Genomic DNA, 21,081 nt, shown 5'->3' on the forward strand with positions numbered 1-21,081 from the left:
AGAGACAACTTTGGGCAGGAATGGCTAACAGGCACGAATAACCACTTTATCTCTATGGACCACCAAATAGGGAGTATGGCAGAATAATGCCGCCAACTCCAATGCCCTGTGGGCGGAGGTAATAGCCACCAAGAATGCCACCATCTGGGACAACATAGGCAAGGCAATCTCCCGAATATTCTCAAATGGAAGTTTCTGGAGAACCAAGAGTACCAAGTTTAAATTCCATGGAGGCAAAAGAGACCGTACAGGTGGAGCCATATGTTGCACCCTTGAATGAAGGCATGAACTAAAGAATGCATGGCTAGGGGTTTCTGAAAGATTGCCAAGGCAGATACCTGGCCCTTGAGGGTACTCAAGGCCAACTTCTGCTTAACCAACCATTAAAGAAAGGCTAGGATTCAAGCCACAGAAAAGGAGTGAGGATGAACGCCAATCGTCTCAAACCAAGAAATGTATGATGATATATCTTGCTGGAAGTCGACTTCCTCGCCTCCACTATAGTAGGGATCACTGATCCAGAAAAACCTCTATCCCTCAGTACCTAGCTTTCAATAGCGGAGCCATTAAAACCAGTGACTGTAAAGCAGGATGGTAGAAGTTGGGATAACTAGTCCTCTCTGAGAGGTAGCCCCCAAGAGACGTTTACAGCCACCAAAATGATTAGAAGACCCTCACCCTTGGTTCCTTGCAGGAACCACGGAAGAAGCTTGAGCCAAGGATGATACTGGCCTTCACAACTGCAGCGTTTGAAACAGGTGCATCCGAGCTACTGCCTCCTATGCAATGTCTGGTGAGCCTTAAACACACAGCACCCAGCCTGTGAGGTCTCTGTATACCTCCAAGTAATCCATACAAAAAAGGAAAAAGGCTGGTGCTATGGATGTCGGCTAAAACATTTATTTTAGCATATGAACAACAGTCAAATAAAAAGCCATTGCATTTCCGCCATCAGGCTTTAATCATGGCTAACACAAGTGACATAAAACAGCTCAAACAGTGTAGACTAAATGACATGGTTAACCCTGTAAGCTCAATCTTGTCAGGAGGCAATTACAAGATGATTTACGGCCCCTCAGTCCTAACTCCCCCTGTGTAGTGAATTCTCCGTCTGCTGGCCAGGAGATGCGACGACACATAGCAACTTAAGCTTAGCGTAGACACATCTGATTTATTTCAAGTTGGCTCACACATTTAAAGGAAATTTGAGCGGCAAAACCCAGTTTAAACCAGTTACAATTCATGGGTCAACTTAACAATAGAACATATCTCCACAAAAACAATACATGAGAAGGCCCTTGTGTTCCCCATACATCTCTGTCAATGTGGGGTGTCTCGTATCTGAAATTATGTTTGTGGAACAGCCGCTCCGTCTGTGTTCAGCTGTCTGATGTGTTAATGTCAGCAATTGTCAATTGTGTTCAGGTGTTGTCTGTAATCTCTATGCGAAGCCTAACTTGTTAAGTGTCCAAATGAATGAATGAAAGGTGTTTAATGTGTAAAACACCTATCAATGTCTGTCGTCTATATGCAAAAATACAACTGCCAAGTGTCAAAGGATGTATGAATGAGGTGTGTTAGTCTGACTCGTTAATGTCAGTGCAAGGGACCACATTCCATTGGAAAGTGGGCATGAGCTGGAATGTATTATGAAATATAATATTTCAGTAAGACGCATTGATACTCTTTCAACCCAACCTTTGATCCCAGCCTTATTCATAAGGGTGGGGTCACCTAGAGTCTGTGAATAGCACTATGTGCCCTCCTGGGATATATGTCCAACTATGAGTCACACATGATAGTAACCATCCCTTAATGAGCTGGACATTCTTGACATACCTGGGTTGTGTTATTGTATGAGTGCATGTCATGTTATTGGTAACTGACTTGCACAAAACAGGTGACATTATATTCTAAGGTGTATGTAGGCTGGCGACTTGGTTGTGTGCACATAGGGATATAACTTCTTAGAATTCTATCAAATCAAAAACAGACATGTTCAATGAGGAGGGCCATAGCTTGCAAGAATCTATGGCCTGAAAAATCTAAACTCCACATTATGGCATTAAAGTCACTACAAATAGACCATGGCAGCACATACCACCTGTTGACTATAGCATGTGAATCTTCAACATCTCCTAAAGCCTTTGCCAGGAAAGGGCAAAAATAAACCCCCCGTTCAATTGGAGGAAAAAATTCCCTTTCGACCCCCGTATCATCAGAACGGTCAGACTAAATCCCTGGCGGCTACAACGTTAAACAATGTCCTTTGTGTTCAATAGGCTTGACTTCAACTGTAAAGTGGAGACATGTCTCATGTCTCTCTCCTTTCCTGGGGTGAGGAAGGGCAAAATGAGGAGAGGTTCTCCGGGTGGTGAGCACATGTTGCAAGTAACCAGACAGTGGCTACTAGTGTTAAGCTTGCTACAAAGAGTACCACTGCTGCACGAATGGAAAGTCTTCCAGGAGTAGGGGTGTCCATTGGCATTGTACCAATGCGTCTGTCTGGATCCAACTGGAATTCGTCTGGTGCTCGTCACAATCTCCGGTCCGCAGTCGTGGGGTCCAGAAGTGGGGCTTCCTTCAGTCGCGATGCGTGGATCCAAACCGGGGAGTCGTCTGTCAATACCGCTGTTCTGGTCACTGCTTGAACTGTCGCAGGAGGTCCGTAGGGTGGGTCTAGCGACGTCTTATGGGGGGCCTTCACCAGGACTCTGTCTCCAGGCTTGAATGGGTGGGTTGGTGCACCTGTTGGCAAAGGAAACGAGAGCGAAATATCACCATAATCACTGTTTAATTTTTCAATTAATTCTGCCACATATTCCTCTTGCATCTGCTGCAGATCTCTAGATATGAGAATTAATGGATTCATGGGGTTGGGAAGGGTCTGCCCATCAAAATTTCAAAGGGTCAGGTTTGTGGGTCTGGAGTCATTCTGACTTCAGCAAAAATAGCAGGTAAGTACAGAGACAAGAATACAAGTTTTACAAGAATGGCAGGAGTATATTGCGGCACTGGGCTTCTGGTCTTACAGGCAGGCAGCAAAATAAATGCTAGTAAGAACCACTTGCAGCACTGGGGTTTAGGGCCTACGGGAAGGCAGGTAACCCTAAGACAGGAAGGATACCTAATGGCACTATCTTAGGAGAACACAGCATGTCCACACATGCAACAATGGCGAGGGCCCTTGGAGGGGTTGAACTGCCTTGTATTCTCCAAAGGTGGAGATGGGTTAACTTGCAGTCCTCTTACTCACCCAAGCAGGCAGCTACCTAGAACTAAAAGGCCAATAGACAACTGAGAATCCCTTGCATGGCTAAGATGCTGTGATCACTAAACAGTAGGGAGTAAAATTCAAGCTGTCTTGTGTACATGGATACACAGAGACACCCAAAACAGCTAGAAGTGAGTACCCATGCAAACATAAATTTATAAGGGATTTCACAGTTGCCCAGTGACACCAAACAGGAAATTGAAACCAAACAGCCTTGGAGACACAGGGTTTCACTTCAAGGACCATTTATATGCAAAGCCTTGGGCAATGAGTCACCTTAGAATGAAAAGAGATGGCTTGGCTGGCCATGCAACTAATTGAATTAACAACAGGAGGTTACCTTGTACCAAAGTTTAAATCTTAACAATACCAAAGTAATTTTAACAAACAATGTAGTAACACTGACATATATTTGTTATAATTCTTAGCACACTATAGGTGTAATAATAGAGCAACAATTTATCCAATTCCATCCTATTCTTCCATCTCACAATATAATAAAAAAAACTTTATAAGACAAGAGATGCTTAATTATCTAAGGCATAGAACCTCATTAATGCCAGAGCTCATATGTGTCAAATTAGAACACATCCAATATCTGACACCCAATAAATAAGAACTTTCTAACACCCATAAAAACAGTCTAATCAATCAGAAAAAAACAATTTGTAAACAATACTCCCATTGGTGAGTTGTCGTTGAAGGCTGTGATCGTCCTTCATTCTGAAAGTCTCAAATCAAATTTATCTGAGAAATAAGCATCAAGAAAAATGTAGTAACAAAACATTTTACTTTTCCTCCTAAAAATAAACCAACGGTTAGAGGAATTTAGCATACAGTAAGCATGTCAAAAATTTTCCTTCCTAACAGTGCACTTCTCTAATACCAAAAATTGTTGACGTCAAATTAATTATTACCACGTGGATTTCTATATTTTTTTTGTGTTATGGTATACCATAAATTTAAAGAAAAAATTATTATTGTTCACCATGGTTAAAAAATGCGCAGCTCAAAAATAAACATCAGTAATTTCCCATTTGGCTACAAGAAATTATACGTCACCATTTTTCACCCATTTGGGACATTCTTCAAAACTGTTTTTTTTCTGTTTCTGTTTTTTTTCTACAAAAGCAAAAACTGATAGTTAATATACATCTGCATATACAATTAACAGATTATTTTGTACTTTCCTCTTCAAGTTTACTCAGTCAATTTGTATGACAATACAACTGTTTACACTCCCTAGCCTTTGCAATTACCTGTGTCACGGATGGGAGAAGGGGGGGGGGGGGGGTTTGTGCTGAAAAAGGCACCAAATTTTTTTGTTTTAAAAAGTCAGTGATAAAGATAAAAAGTCAGTGACAAAAACCTCAATGATAAAGTTCAAAATTGCTCACGATTTTAAGGATAGAAATACAATTTTAGTCCTTAAGGTCACACTTTACACACCAAATATATTTTCTTGCTTCTAAAAGCTGCCATGACCAGCATAGCACGGATTTGTTACCTTTTAGTTGTACTCGTGGCAAAGTCACATCACTTTAAAACATAAGTAATAAACACAAAACAAATCATTATGCAACCAGTATTCATTCAGTGTTATCAAATGCTTTGCTGATACAGCACTTTTAGGAACATTATTAAAACTAACACAACATAACGATCCATGGATCTCACACACCGCTACACAACTAAGGTTGCCCATACACGATACAATTTTCATACAATTTTTCTAAACTTACATTTCATTTTTCCCTTGGAATTCTCCTTACTTTGAGAATTGCCCATTATTCTAAGCTCAGAATATAAAGTGAGATTAGCTGAGTTTGAAGGTTTATATATATATAGGGATGGTGAGGTCAGTATTTAGACTTTATTGGAAAACCTAGTTTCCAACTTATGTGGTTTCCTGCGTCTTTATAATCAGATTTATATACACCCAATTTATGGTTTGCTGTTAACTATCCTTTGTGGGCAAGTTTATACCTTCAAGCTCAGCTTAATATCACATACAATCTCCACATACATCTATACAATGGCATGCAATCTTATATAACGACTAAAAATACACTTAAATGTCTATACAGCAAATATACAAGGTTTAGAGGGAGAATTCACTATCACACACAGTACTGCTTTGTAACTGGGTATCAGACCCTGGGGTATCAGACCCCCTATTTTCTTTAGGAATATCAGATTCCTGGGAGGCGCTAAAATAGCACAAACCGGGTACCGTTAATCTGCTCTGACAGTATAGGGTGGCAATAATAAAAAAAATAATTACTCACCCAGTACTGTGTTATGGCAGATCCCAACTTCTCGACACCAAACTGTTAGCTCAATCTTGTCAGGAGGCAATTACAAGATGATTTACGGCCCCTCAGTCCTAACTCCCCCTGTGTAATGAATTCTCCGTCTGCTGGCCAGGAGATGCGACGACACATAGCAACTTAAGCTTAGCGTAGACACATCTGATTTATTTCAAGTTGGCTCACACATTTAAAGGAAATTTGAGCGGCAAAACCCAGTTTAAACCAGTTACAATTCATGGGTCAACTTAACAATAGAACATATCTCCACAAAAACAATACATGAGAAGGCCCTTGTGTTCCCCATACATCTCTGTCAATGTGGGGTGTCTCGTGTCTGAAATTATGTTTGTGGAACAGCCGCTCCGTCTGTGTTCAGCTGTCTGATGTGTTAATGTGAGCAATTGTCAATTGTGTTCAGGTGTTGTCTGTAATCTCTATGCGAAGCCTAACTTGTTAAGTGTCCAAATGAATGAATGAAAGGTGTTTAATGTGTAAAACACCTATCAATGTCTGTCGTCTATATGCAAAAATACAACTGCCAAGTGTCAAAGGATGTATGAATGAGGTGTGTTAGTCTGACTCGTTAATGTCAGTGCAAGGGACCACATTCCATTGGAAAGTGGGCATGAGCTGGAATGTATTATGAAATATAATATTTCAGTAAGGCGCATTGATACACTCTTTCAAACCCCAAGGGTCACATGACCCAAAAAAGGGATGGTGGCAAATATCAAAACATACAAAAGAAGAACACTATAAGCATTTTTATATTTATATATTTATTTTGTGTGTGTGTTGGATGGTCCGCCTAGCTTCTACTTATTAAAAATTTGTCACGATACCACGCAACACATTTATTATGTGTCTTTTTAATATTGGTTATGTGCACTAATTTTGGGTTTATTCATTGTTTTATAATATTTGTGTTCTAGACCCTCTGGTGGGCATTTGTTTCACATAGATACAAACGGCAAACTTTTTAATAAGTAGAAGCTAGGCTGACCATCCAACACACACAAAAGAAATTTAAATAGAAACAGATATCTGGAGGTATATACTTTTTCATTATACTTTTTCAATATATTTAATGCTGTTCCTTTTTTATCTTTGTGATACATGATTTTATATACATTCAGTCAAATTGTATGCTTATAGTGTTCTTCTTTTGTATGTTTCGATATATTTGCCATCACCTGCGGCGTTTGCCAGAGGAACCCATGACCTCGCCATGAACCTCAGTATCCTCCTGTGGAGCCGAACCTGGTGTACTATGGCCATGGCATACTACACGCACCTCATTTGATTTTTTACTGGCAGGTCTAGGGTATGATCTTGCACACAGGCCCAATGCTTTCATAGAACACCCCACAATATGTGCATATATTTCAAAGATGTACTGCAAATGTCTTTTTTACTTTGCCCTGAAAAATATGCTTAAATTATGGACTGCTCTTCTTTTTATTATGTAAGGCATATCACTTTAACTAAACATAGTATCAAATCCGCGGTGTAATTTGGATTTAGAGCTGTAGTTCCCTATTTCAGTTCTTGGAGCACATTTCTAATTTATGTAATAGGAGATGCAAATGTGCTATAGCAGACTAAGATTAGCAGTTTTAGGGGCCTAGTTCCTTTTAAACATTTTGTGGTTGGTGGTTTCACTTGCAAATAGGATCTGGCTAAAATCTGCATTGGCAAGGAAACCAGTATGCTGCACTGGAACAATATAGAAAAGATAAAGTATGTATAATTATTTAACTTTTTAGTCATTATTGTGTTTTTGGTGTTTTGTAAGAGTAGCATCAAAGCAAAACTTTTACTTACATAAACATAATTAACCAAAATCAATCCTGAACTGTAGTTACTACAAATAATATATATCTATATGTATATGTATATGTATCTCTCTCTCTCTCTCTCTCTCTCTCTCTCTATATATATATATATATATATATATATATATACAATATCTCACAAAAGTGAGTTCACCCCTAATATTTTTGTAAATCTTTTAATATAACTTTTCATGTAACAACACTGAAGAAATGACACTTTGCTACAATGTAAAGTAGTGAGTGTACAGCTTGTAGAACAGTGTAAGTTTGCAGTCCCTGCAAAATAATTTAACAAAAAGCCATTAATGTCTAAACTGCTGGCAATTAAAGTGAATATACCCCTAAGTTAAAATGTCCAAAGTGGGCCCAAAATGTCAATATTTTGTGTAGCCACCATGATTTTCCAGCACTGCCCTAACCCTCTTGTGTATGGAGTTCACCAGACGTTCACAAGTTGCCACTGGAGCCCTCTTCCACTCCTCCATGATGACATCACGGAGCTGGTGGATGTTAGAGACCTTGTGCTCCTTCACCTTCCATTTGAGGATGCCCCACAGATGCTCAATAGGGTTTAGGTCTGGAGACATGCTTGGCTAGTCCATCACCTTTACCCTCAGCTTCTTTAGCAAGGCAGTGGTTGTCTTGGAGGTGTGTTTGGGGTCGTTATCATGTAGTAATACTGCCCTGCGGCCCAGTCTCCGAAGGGAGGGGATCATGCTCTGCTTCAGTATGTCACATTTACATGTCGGCTTTTCATGGTTCCCTCAATGAACTGTAGCTCCCCAGTGCCGGCAGCACTCATGCAGCCCCAGGCCATGACAATCCCACCACCATGCTTGACTGTAGGCAAGATACACTTGTCTTTATACTCCTCATCTGGTTGCTGCCACACACGCTTGACGCCATCTGAACCAAATAAGTTTATCATGGTCTCATTAGACCACAGGACATGGTTCCAGTAATCCATGTCCTTAGTCTGCTTGTCTTCAGCAAACTGTTTGCGGGCTTTCTTGTGCATTATCTTTAGAAGAGGCTTCTGACAGCCATGCACATCAATTTGATGCAGTATGGTCTGAGCACTGATAGGCTGACCCCCCACCCCTTCAACCTCTGCAGCAATGCTGGCAGCACTTATACATCTATTTTATTTTCCAAAGACAACCTCTGGATATGACACTGAGCACGTACACTCAACTTCTTGGTCGACCATGGTGAGGCCTGTTCTGAGTGGAACATTCCATTAAACAGCTGCATGGTCTTGGCCACCATGCTGCAGCTCAGTTTCAGGGTCTTGGCGATCTTCTTATGGCCTATTTTATTTATTTATAAAGAGCAACAATTTTTTTTTCAGATCCTCAGAGAGTTCTTTGCCATGAGGTGCCACGTTGAACTTCCAGTGACCAGCATGAAAGAGTGAGAGCGATAACACCAATTTAAACACAGGCTCCCCATTCACAACTGAGACCTTATAACACTAACGAGTTACATGACACCGGAAAGGGAAAATGGCTAATTGGGACCAATTTATATATTTTCACTTAGGGGTGTACTTACTTCTGTTTCCAGCGGTTTAGACATTAATGGCTGTGTTAAATTATTTTGAGGGAACAGAAAATTTACACTGTTATACAAGCTGTACACTACTATAGAGATACTGTATATGTATATATATATATATATATATATATATATATACTGTATATATATATCACTTGTTTATGCTATCTGCCAGGTGTCAATGCAGTGCTGGTCAAGTTTGAGGCTGACCTGGGGTGAAGAAAACTGGTAGCAGGCGCTCTAGACTGATGAGTCAATTTGTTCGCTGAAGGGCAGCAGAGTGGTAATATAAGGAGTGCCTGCAGGAAACAGTTAAGCATGATAGAAGTTCCTTGCGAGTTTGGGGCTGCATTTCTTTGGAGTTGGAGCTATGGTTGGGATCAATGGTGTCCTCAATTCTGAGAAATACAGACAGATACTTATGCATCATGGGATTAGACCCAATTTTTTTCTGCAACAGGACAACAATCCCAAACATACAGCCAATGTCATTAGGAACTATCTTCAGTGTAAAGAAGAACAAGGAGTCCTGGAATGATGGCATGGTTTACACAGAGCCCTGATCTGGATGAGTCCGGGGTCTGGACCATTCTCCAACGTCATTACCACTTCCTGCCGGACAGGAATTCGAGATGAGCGAGCACAGCAGACCCAAGAAGAGGCCCCATGCCGACCCCGGACACTGGATCATCTGTGCCCCTGCATTTACTTACTTCCATGTACGTTTTTAATGTACTTTGCCACAATAAATCTCCACAGTCCTAACTCAGAGGTGCCTGTCTTTTCTCTGTTTTCTTACGTGTTTGGAGCTTGCTTCCGCTCCCCACAAGGCTGGCCCTGAGTAAAAAGACTGTTCCCCACATACAACAAGGACTACAAGGGTAGTCTGTATGACTACCCTATGGACATTTTATCAGTTTCCTACGCCTTTTTTGCTTGCACCGCTATGTGTATCTTTTAATTTAGATTATTGCAGACACAGGTGTGAAGATCTAGCTGCCGAAAAATTAATTAATCCCAAAACACAGATATGCAGACTAGGAGTTTTACAGTGGGCAGAGCTCCACTTATTGTCATAAAAACATAAATAACTCATTAACCTCACAGTAGCACACATACATAAATTACATTTTACTAAATGCTATTTTTGAAAAAGTGGTTTCAAAGATACATATAAAAAGACACTTAACAAATACGTAACTATAAAAGTGAATACATTTGTGAATCCCACATGAAAACCTATATATGAAAACATATTGACCTCAATGTGTTATTAAAATAAAATGGTGTTAAAAAAAAAGATTGAGAGAATGTATTTATTAAATGTGAAAATGACATGTGGCTACCCAATCTACACAAAGCACGAATTGTACATGAGAATAATGTTGACCGGTCATTTTTTTTACCTGACGTTAACGAGTTTTGGTAAAATATACCGCAAAGGAATATCTTTTTATGCAGAGGCTGAAGTTATAAATTGAATGCTGGGAACAATGAGGGATGCATAGTGTAAGATAGAGGGCCAGTGGTAGCAGGTTGGGTACATGGTACACTTGTAAGAAGAGATAGAGTAATTTACTTGGATATCAAAGGCTAATATCCCAACTAGGTTACACTAAACTTTTCAAACAAAGGATAAGGTAGTTAAAACAAGGATCCTCCCCAGTGTTAGCAATGTCTGATCAAGTATGTGTTCCTATTTGGTCATCATGAAGTGTGGGTTTAGATATCTTTTACTAAGCCTAGTGACGCAATTTTTTTATTGTTCCTGGTGGATCTCTGCAAACTAAAGACAACTATAAATGCAACTAAATTATCCTTGCAAAAAATTGACTAATGCAAACCTCACATTTGGAAATGTATGCTTGGTATTTAAATGTAATTAAGTTACATTTATAAACATGATCAAATTTTTCTGACCTTAACCACTTAAGGACCGGAAGGTTTTACCCCTTTAATGACCAGGCCATTTTTTGCGATACGGCACTACAGTTACTTACTGTGTGGCGCTGTACCCAATTAAAATTTATGTCCTTTTTTTCCCACAAATAGAGCTTTCTTTTTATGGTATTTGATCACCTCTGCAGTATTTATTTTTTGCGCTATAAACAAACCAAGAGCAAAAATTCTGAAAAAAAAAATATTTTTTTACTTTCTGCTATTAAACATATCCAAAAAAAAAAAAACCTAACTTTTTCATCAGTTTATGTATTCTGCCACATATTTTTGTTAAAAAAATTCTAATAAGTGTATATTGATTGGTTTGTGCAAAAGTTATCGTGTCTACAAACTAGGGGATAGATTTATGTCAAATTTTTTTTTTTTTTACTAGTAATGGCGGCGATCAGTGATTTTTAGCAGGACTGCGGCATTGCAGCAGACAGATCAGACACCTAACTGACACTTTTGACACTTACGAGGGGACCAGTGACATTACTACAGTAATCAGTGCTAAAAATATGCACTGTTACTGTACTAATGGCACTGGCAGGAAAGGGGTAAACACCAGGGGCGATCAAAGGGTTGTGTGGTCTTAAGGAGTGTTTTCTAACTGTGTGGGGGATGTAATCAAGGGATGAACACATAGACCTGTGTTCCTAAATAGTAGGAACACAGGATCCCTGTGTTTATCTCCGACAGAAAGGCATTCTGCCTTGTTTACATTAGCAGACCACCATTCTGTCTCCATGGGGAGAGATCTCAAGTGGTTGGCAGACATCACATCCACTGATTGGCTCCCCCTCTAGCCTCCCCCCACTGTCTGTTACACGAAGTGACGTACAGGTATGTTGTTTCGCGTAATAGAGCCGAACCTGCCACACTAAAACTACGGCGGCTGGTCGGCAATTGGTTAAAGAGGAGGTTCAAGCTCCTTCAGAAAAATGTAAAAGTCAGCAGCTACAAATACTATAGCTGCTGACTTTTAATATTAGGACACTTACTTGTCCAGGAATCCAGCAATGTCTTCACCCCAGCCGATTTTTCCATCGGGTGCTGCCAACACCATTGCTTGTAAGAGAAACCTGCAGTGAAGCCTTGCAGCTTTACAGCCGATTCCCTACTGTGCATGTGCGAAGCGTGCTGTGCTTCTTGATAGCCCGGCGGTGGGGAAGGAGGGGGGGGGGGGCAAACTTCTGGGTGATCTCGCTGCAGCCCAGCCAATACTTCTACCTGTCAAAACCGCTTACCCACTCCCCCCTGAAATGTTCCAAATCTGGCCCCGGAGGGGGGGGGGGAGGCCGATAAGTGGAGTGTCCCCTTTTGGGTGGAGCTCCGCTTTAAATAGATGGTTCACTGTAAAGAAATGTTAAGCAGCATTATTTGGGACAGTATTGATGGACAAATATATACAGTATCTCTCGAAAGTGAGTTCACCCCTCACATTTTTATAAATATTTTATTATATCTTTTCATGTGATAACACTGAAGAAATTAAACTTTGCTACAATGTAAAGTAGTGAGTGTACAGCTAGTATAACAGTGTAAATTTGCTGTCCCCTGAAAATAACTGAACACACAGCCAATAATGTCTAAACCTCTGGCAACAAAAGTGAGTACAGTCCTAAGTGAAAATGTCCAAACGGGCCCAATTAGCCATTTTCTGTCATGTAACTCGTTAGTGTTACAAGGTCTCAGGTGTGACCATGGAGCAGATGTGTTAAATTAGGTGTTATCGCTCTCTCACTCTCATACTGGTCATTGAAAGTTCAACATGGCCCCTCATGGCAAAGAACTCTCTGAGGATCACACTGCATCAAATTGGTCTGCATGGCTGTCGTCCCAGAAGGAAGCCTCTTTTAAACATGATGCACAAGAAAGCCTGCAAACAGTTTGTCGAAGACAAGCAGACTAAGGACATGGATTACTATGTCCTGTGGTTTGATGAGACCAAGATAAACTTCTTTGGTTCAGATGGTGTCAAGCTTGTGTGGCAGCAAGCAGGTGAGGAGTACAAAGAAAAGTGTGTCTTGCCTACAGTCAAGCATGGTGGTGGGAGTGTCATGGTCTGAGGCTGCATGAGTGCTGCTGACACTGGGGAGCTACAGTTCATTGAGGGAACCATGAATGCCAACATGTACTGTGACATACTGAAGCAGAGCAGGATTCCCTCCCTTCAGAGACTGGGCCACAGGACAGTATTCCAACATGATAACAACTCCAAACCCACCTCCAAGATGACCACTGCCTTGCTAGGAAAGCTGAGGGTAAAGATGATGGACTGGCCAAGCATGTCTCCAGACCTAAACCCTACTGAGCATCTGTGGGGCATCCTCAAATGGAAGGCGGGGGACCGCAAGGTCTCTAACATCCTCCAGTTCCATGATGTCGTCATGGAGGAGTGGAAGAGGACTCCGGTGGCAATCTGTGAAACTCTGGTGAACTTCATGCCCAAGAGGGTTAAGGCAGTGCTGGAAAATAATGGTGGCCACACAAAATATTGACACTTTGGCATTGTTCCTTAGGGGTGTACTCACTTTTGTTGCCAGTGGTTTAGACATTGTTGGCTGTGTGTTGAGTTATTTTGAGGGGACAGCAAATTTACACTGTTACACAAGCTGCACACTCAATACTTTACACTGTAGCAAAGTGTTATTTCTTCAGTGTTGTCACATGAAAAGTTAGAATAAAATATTTACAAAAATGTGAGGGGTGTACTCACTTTTGTGAGATACTGTATATTAAGAAATTAGGCTGCGTTCCCCCTTTCCCCCCATAGTCTGTCACCTTTTTAGTACTGAGTGGAGTTCATTTAGGATTTTGAAAAGGATTGACACCTACAGCTGATAAATTCCCATCAGGGGGGCACAGGGCCCTGTCCTAAATTGCTTATATTTTAAAAGGCTGTCTCTTGGGATAATGGCTGTCTTGCTGATATGTGGACTTGATTTGTGAACCTACTACTGTAGCCATACAGAGTTAACTTCTTCCTGATGTTCAGCCGGTTACATAGTTTGGTTGAAAAAGTAATATTTCCATTGAGTTTAACTAAAAATGATTTCAAATTTTGGTATCAGGACAGACACAATTGTGTTGCATTGTGATAACGATAGATTTTTTTTGTGTGCTTTGGGTGTGAAAGCTGTCCCTTCTGAGGAAAGCCAATTTTTTTGTGGGTGTGTGGTAAGCAGATGTCACTAAACTGTTTTTGATGTATGTATGTTTCCAGAAAGTTTCAGTATAGAAAAACTGCTTAAAAAAAGAAATGCTGCTGCCAGAGGATAAGTACTTTGGTCTCACCAAATCATTTTAGTAAAACAGAATAAATTGCAGTCCCTTTGCTGTTCCATTTCACTACAGGTTTAGATACTTCCCAAATGCAAAGTGGTTACACTTTTGGATGAAGTATACCAGTTGTGCAACTGGTACTATAGAAATGTGTATTGGGCTTACGGTATTCCGTTTTTACAATCTGTTATGTCCGAAATGTAGTTGGAGGTTGCATTGACTAAGAATGTTACTAAAGCAATCATAACAAATATTTTCACTGTGTTTATTGTCTATGTTTTTTCCTCACTCTCTGTAACCTAAAGTTATATTTGTTTTGTTAAAGTTTGTATTTGTTAGTAGGCATTCTTATGTGTCATTTTCTTTGTCTTCTACAGGAGAAGATGTGGCTTTTAATAATGATGATGATCTTTTCCAACACACTTACTGATGCTGATGAAGTCTGCAATAGAAACAAATGTGAAAAGTCAGCAAATCAGACCTGTAAATCTCTACAGTGGTCAAATTTTACAAGTTGTAAAACTGTCAACTTGACCAACGCTAGCATTGAGAATATAATTCCAGCTTTGCCTTATACCTTTCTTCAGATATTAGATTTGTCTTACAATAGACTTAAACAGCTACCAGAAAATTTCCTTTCAGACGCAACAGCTATTAAAGAAATTAACTTGGGGAACAATGTTCTGGAACAGCTGCCAGAAAACTTTCTTAGCAATTCTTCCCATCTGCAATCGCTAAAACTTGACGGAAATCTGCTATCTAAAATTCCATCAAGTGTTTTTCACACTAGTCTCCGTAATTTAAGCGTAGACTGCGAATGTGATATGGCTAACAGTATAATGCAGCACCTAAATGACAACTTGACAGACTACTCAAAGCTTTCTGTGACATGTATATCACACTCTTCATCAAGTTCTGAAAAACTTGGTGATTTCATTGCAAAAAATTGTGCTTCACAAGGCTATTTGATTCTGTACATAGTGCTGCCTATATTAGCTGTGTGCCTTATAGTTGGTGGGGTGACTCTGTACCTGTGGAAGAAGAAAAACTCAGCTGATTTTGGAAGCAAGACTGACACAGAGACGTCCCCCTCTCATGGGCAACCACGCTATACAACAAGAAATACAAATGTTATGGAATCAACTTCAAACCAAGGCCCAAGGCAAGACTATGAAAATGTTTTTATTGGTCACTTGCAAACAAAAACAAAACCTTATGAATATTCAAAAGACCAAAGCAAACCAGAAGCACCAAGGTAAGGTACTGACTTTATAGCATGACGTAGCAACTAACATCATATTTAGAGTAATATATTATAGAAAATGCTGAATATAACTTCTGACACAGAATTTAAGAATCCAAATGAAAGTAAAGGAAGTACTTCCAAATGAAAGTAAAGGAAATTAAATAAATGGAACATTTTATTTTAATGATATTCACAAAAGCAATAAAAAAACAAGACACACACGCACACAACAACATCTGACTATTTACCATATAGTCATGAACAAAATGAGCATTTATAGAAAAAGTATGTGGACCTCTAGAAACTGGATATTTTCAGTGAGCAATTAGAGTCAATATTCCAAACAATAAGTCAGCTGTTTAGCCACTTTACCACCGGAGCATTTTGCTGTCTTACGTCCAGGCCACTTTTTGCGATTCGGCGCTGTGCGAATTTAACTGACAATTGCGCGGTCATGCGATGCCGTACCCAAACGAAATTTACGTCCTTTTTTTCCCACAAACAGAGCTTTCTTTTGGTGGTATTTGATCACCTGTGTGATTTTTACTTTTTGCGCTATAAACAAAAAAATAGCGTTTATTTTGAAAAAATAACAATATTTTTAACATTTTTTTATATGAAATTCCCCCCAAAAAAGATGTAAAAACCAATTTTTTTTTAATTTTTGGCCAATTTGTTTTCTGCTACCCATGTTTGGTAAAAAAAATCGCAATAAGCGTATTTTGATTGGTTTACGCAAAAGTTATTGCGTTTACTAACAAAGGGAAAGATTTCTGTCATTTTTGGTGTTTTTTTTTTTAACGAGTAATGGTGGCGATCTGCGTTTTTTTTTTTGCGGGACTGCGACATTGCGGCGGACCGATCGGACCCTTGACTGACATTTTTGACACTTTTGGGGGTACCAGTGACATTACTGCAGTAATCAGTGCTATAAATATGCACTGTTACTGTAAAAATGACACTGGCAGGGAAGGGGTTAATTTTATTGGAGCGGGAGGGGTTAATGTATGCCTGGTGCTTACTGACGTGTGTGGGGGGAGGTGACTGTGTGAGACAGGGACAGATCGGATGTCCAGCTATGCTGAACACTCCGATCTGTCACTCCCTGTCACTGAGGAGATCCGCCTGCTCTGTTTACACAGGCGGGCGGATCTCCAAACTGGATTCCCCGACGATCGGGGCAGAGCAGCGGCGATCGCCGCTGCTCCTCCCCTGGCCCGACTCCCGCTGTGAATGAAAACAGCAGGAGCGCGCCTCCGGCGGCGCGCGAGCGCCGCCTACAGGGGGAGGAGTCTGGCGACGTAGGTCTACGTCGTCAGACCTACAAGAGCCACTTTGCCGCAGTAGTACTACGGTACTCAGCGGTAAAGTGCTTAAGGACAAAAAAAAAATTAAATGAACACTTTGAAAACACATCAGAACTCAACGGGAGAAAATCTCATGCTAGATATCTACAGTATACTGATATGGACTGGGTAATGTGTTAGGAATGAAATTATCAACCTACAGAGGGCTGAATTCAAAGAAACTGGAAAATCAAAGTGAAAAAATGATGCAGCAGGCTATTCTATTTTGCTGAAATTCCATTGCAGCAACTCAGATTGGTATTCATTAGTTTATATGGCCCCCACATACTCGTATGCATGCCTGACAACGGATGGTGTCCTGTGGGATTTCCTCCCAGATCTGGATCAGGGCATCACTGAGCTCCTGAACAGACTGAGGTACAACCTGGTAGTGTCAGATGGACTGAAACAATGTCCCAGAGATGTTCTATTGGAATTAGGTCAGGTGAGCGTGGGGGCCATTCAATGGTATCAATTCCTTCATAATCCAGGTATTGGCTGCATACTCTCGCCAAATGAGGCCAGGCATTGTCAGGCACCAGGAGGAACCCAGGACCCACTGCACCAGCGTAGGGTCTGACAATGGGTCCAAGAGTTTCATTCCGATATGTAATGGCAGTCAGGGTGCCATTGTCTAGCTAGCCTGTAAGGTCTGTGCGTCCCTCTATGGATATGCCTCCCCAGACCATCACTGACCCACCACCAAACCGGTCATGCTGAACGATGTAGCAAGCAGCATAACGTTCTCCACGGCATCTCCAGACCCTTTCACATCTGTCACATGTGCTCAGGGTGAACCTGCCCTCATCTGTGAAAAGCAGAGGGCGCCAGTGGCAGACCTACCAATTCTGGTGTCCAATGGCAAATGCCAATCAAGCCCCACAGTGCCGGGCAGTGAGCACAGGGCCCAATAGAGGATGTCGGACCCTCAGGCCACCCTCATGTAGTCTGTTTTTGATTGTTTGGTCAGAGACATTCACACCAATGGCCTGCTAGAGATCATCTTGGAGGGCTTTGGCAGTGCTCATCCTGTTCCTCCTTGAAAGAAGGAGCAGATACCATTCATGCCTATGGTTTAAGGACCTTCTACGACCCTGTCCAGCTCTCCTAGAGCAACTGCCTGTCTCCTGGAATCTCTTCTGTTCGCTTGAGACTTTCTGGCAATGACAGTATTGATGTGCTATCCTGGAGGGGTTGAACTTCCTGTGCAACCTCTATAGGGTCCAGGTATCGCCTCATGCTACCAGTAGTTACACTGACTCCAGCCAAATGCAAAACTAGTAAAAAAACAGCCAAATGCAAAACTAGTAAAAAAACAGGCAGAAAAGGTGCCATTCCTTTTTTGGAGGTCATCTCATTGTTGCCCATCTAGTGCACGTTAATTGCATTAACACCAAAGCAGCTGCAACTGATTACCAACCCTTTCTGCTACTTACTGACCGGATCAATATCTCAGGAGTTTCATGGACTTGATGCTATACTCTGAATAAAAAGTGTTTTTGAGCAGTATATATTCCAGTGTTAAGCCTAGTGCACACAGGCAGAATGTTGGCTGTGGGGCAAGGCATCTGGTCTGCCAGAAGCCGCCTGTTTGGCCAGGCTTCTGTCAATGGGGCATGACCGGCTCCCAATCCGCGTTCTCAGCCAATGGCTGAGAGAGCTGACCGGAGTGTCCTGACAAGGGGACTGTCCCCCTGTCAGAACACAATAGCACAGCAAGGAAGATGTACTAGCTGTACTAACATTGCATTGTTCCTATAGCTGCTCCTTTGGAGCTGTCAGTTTTTTTGGTTCAGTCCTGCTGGGTTGAACGACAAAAAAACTACAAGTGAGTACTAGGCTTTAGTTTGACTAGCTCAAAAAAAATCAAAATATTTTTTGCTTTTCACAATATATTTGTGTTGAATTGATGTATGGCCAAAAAGCATAATTTAAAAGGTCCTAAGAAGAATTACTTTTAAAACTCATGAGACTGGAAAATATTACAAAAATACTTTTAAAAATGTTGTCTTTCATCAGTCAAAAGTAAGTTAGGCAGTTTACTGAAATGTCTGACAATTTCCTCTTTACAAGAATAGCTGTCTTGGCTATGTTTCTCAATAACCTAGTTAAAAGAGAAGTATAGCCAAAGCTTTTGTGGCAATACTTTTGTGGGTCACAGGAGTGCACGAGATGCTGCATAGTGTAAAAAGATCCAGATCCAATAATGTCAGAATCAGCCTGGATGCCTGATCGGCAGGTGGCTTAAGCCCTGTACATACGATCAATATATCGTACAAAAAATACCGCTTTTGAAACGATCATCCGATAATCTGATTGCTAGTACACAGCTTTCATCCGAATGAGAATTTTCGTACTTTAGTAACTTATTCCTTTTTCGATATGGAGACTAGCATGTAAAAAAGGACAATCATTTGTCCAATAATCTCATTGTGTGTACTAGGCTTAAGCCTATTAGCCTGCTGCTGAGAGCCTAAGCCAGCAGCTCTAGTGAGCTGGGGAGACTGACAGTCACCGTTCTCTGCTCAGTGCGGACCTGAGGACAGAGCGATCAAGGAGCCGGCAAGGTACAGCTGCATCATCAGACTGGTGCTGCAGCAGGGAGGTGAGTATAAGGCTCATGCACACAGGGCATTTTTACAGCTGCTTTTTGGAGCGTCAGACATTTTTTTTTGTAGCCTAAAAACGCCCCTCCATGTTATTCTATGGCCTTATGCACATATAGGCTTTTAGGAGCTGTAAGTGGCATAGGCGTTTTCAAGCTGTAAAAAAAACCCAGGTCCATCGCGTTCTGGAGCAGCAGCCTTAAGATGTAAAAACGTCTGACGCGGCTAAAGGCTGCATACAGCGTTAGGCCACGTCAGACGTTTTTAAGCTGTAGTAGTTGGATTTGAGGTTGGAAAATAAAAGAGGGCAGAGAAAGGCTGCAAAACACTAACACTGCTAAACGTGGCTAAAACTTGCATTAACTCCAATACAAAACGCTTCCAAAAGCATGTGTTTACAGCTGGCTTTGCAGCTTGATTTTTCAAACGCCCTGTGTGCATGAGGCTCATATGTTTGCTTTGTCTTAATTGACCTTGAAGCTTCAATTTTAAACAGTTCTACAGGTTCCTTCCCAGTACTAAAATTGCTTACTTTGAATTTACTGTACACTGTGAGCTTCTCACAGTGTGCATTAGAAGTTGCATCAAGTCAGATAGAGCCTGTCTCGTTCTTGCCAAGAGATCATCCAGCATCATCTAGCCCTTTCCACTTCAGCCTTACACCTTTCATTTATTGGATTTCAATTCTTTCAGACATGGAGGTTCAGCATTATATGTGAGCGTTACATAGCACAGTATGCATGCCAATACAATTTTCCAAGGAATACCTGCTTTTCCAGACTGACATCAACTTGCATAACTCCTCTAGAGAGCCAGCCTACTGCTTGAAAAGAGAGAGCTTTGATGTTTCCAGGAAGCTATGTACAACACCCTGCTGGCCACTCCCACCAGCCATGATCTTTCTGCATTGTGTAGAGAAGCACAGAGACTCAGTCATGACACTCTGCTTTTTTGTCCCCAAAATTCTGGCATTTACAAACAAAAAAAATAATCATCATTGCTACTCACCTACTAGGAGCATTTACAAAGAACTGTGCAATAGTTGTAATAGTCTGCAAACCCTCTGGTGCTCACTCTCATACTAGTAGGCACTGTGGTTTCTACTTTTCATCCCTGGGTACACTAAAAAGAGAAAAATAGTAATGTGTGCTGTGGCAAATAGTGTGCTTAGTTCCCTATCCTGCTTAACAGTAAGCCTGACTTAAAAGGGCAAGGTTGAAGAAAGCTTGGGTGTATACACTGCTAAAGGATATATTGCCAGCACAGCATAGATCTTCAAGATCACTTCCAAAGTTTATTAGAGTGATCACACCACAATGGCTAAGATGCAATATTTTGGGGCCATGCAAGACCCCTTTGTGAGGTACAAGTGTGATAAGTGCCTGATGCAGTGCAGTAACAAAGGGGGGACTAGGGGTGGGTAGTGTAGAGGGTGGGGGGAAAGAAAAGGGTGGGGTTTGGAGGGTGAAGAAATTTAAAAAAAGTGGACGGAGAGAAGAGGAGAGAAGTGCAAGGGGAGTCAATGTGAAGTCTGACTCATACGTTCATTTACAAAAAGTTTCTAGATGAATGTGAGTGGTTTAGCATAGTACAAAATCTAGAGTCCAAAACTCAGGATAATAACAGTGGCGACTGGTGCTCAAAATTTTTGGGGGGCGCAAAAAGAAAAATGTAATAGG

The 21,081-nt window shown here is 41.1% G+C and overlaps 1 protein-coding gene across 2 annotated transcripts in view; it reads left to right on the top strand.

Annotated features, from left to right (window-relative positions):
- The window catches only part of LOC309566127 (uncharacterized protein), a 102,261-nt gene that overhangs the window by 56,415 nt on the left and 24,765 nt on the right, over nucleotides 1-21,081 (top strand). For both annotated transcript variants that reach the window (XM_082271183.1, XM_082271184.1), the window contains exon 2: nucleotides 14,582-15,459. In XM_082271183.1, coding sequence (XP_082127309.1) covers nucleotides 14,588-15,459 — 872 coding nt within the window. In that variant the 5' untranslated portion in view covers nucleotides 14,582-14,587. The remainder of the gene's footprint in view (nucleotides 1-14,581; nucleotides 15,460-21,081) is intronic.

This window comes from Pelophylax lessonae (assembly GCF_965119305.1).
Source record: "Pelophylax lessonae genome assembly, chromosome: 1".
In the NCBI taxonomy this organism is placed as follows: domain Eukaryota; kingdom Metazoa; phylum Chordata; class Amphibia; order Anura; family Ranidae; genus Pelophylax; species Pelophylax lessonae.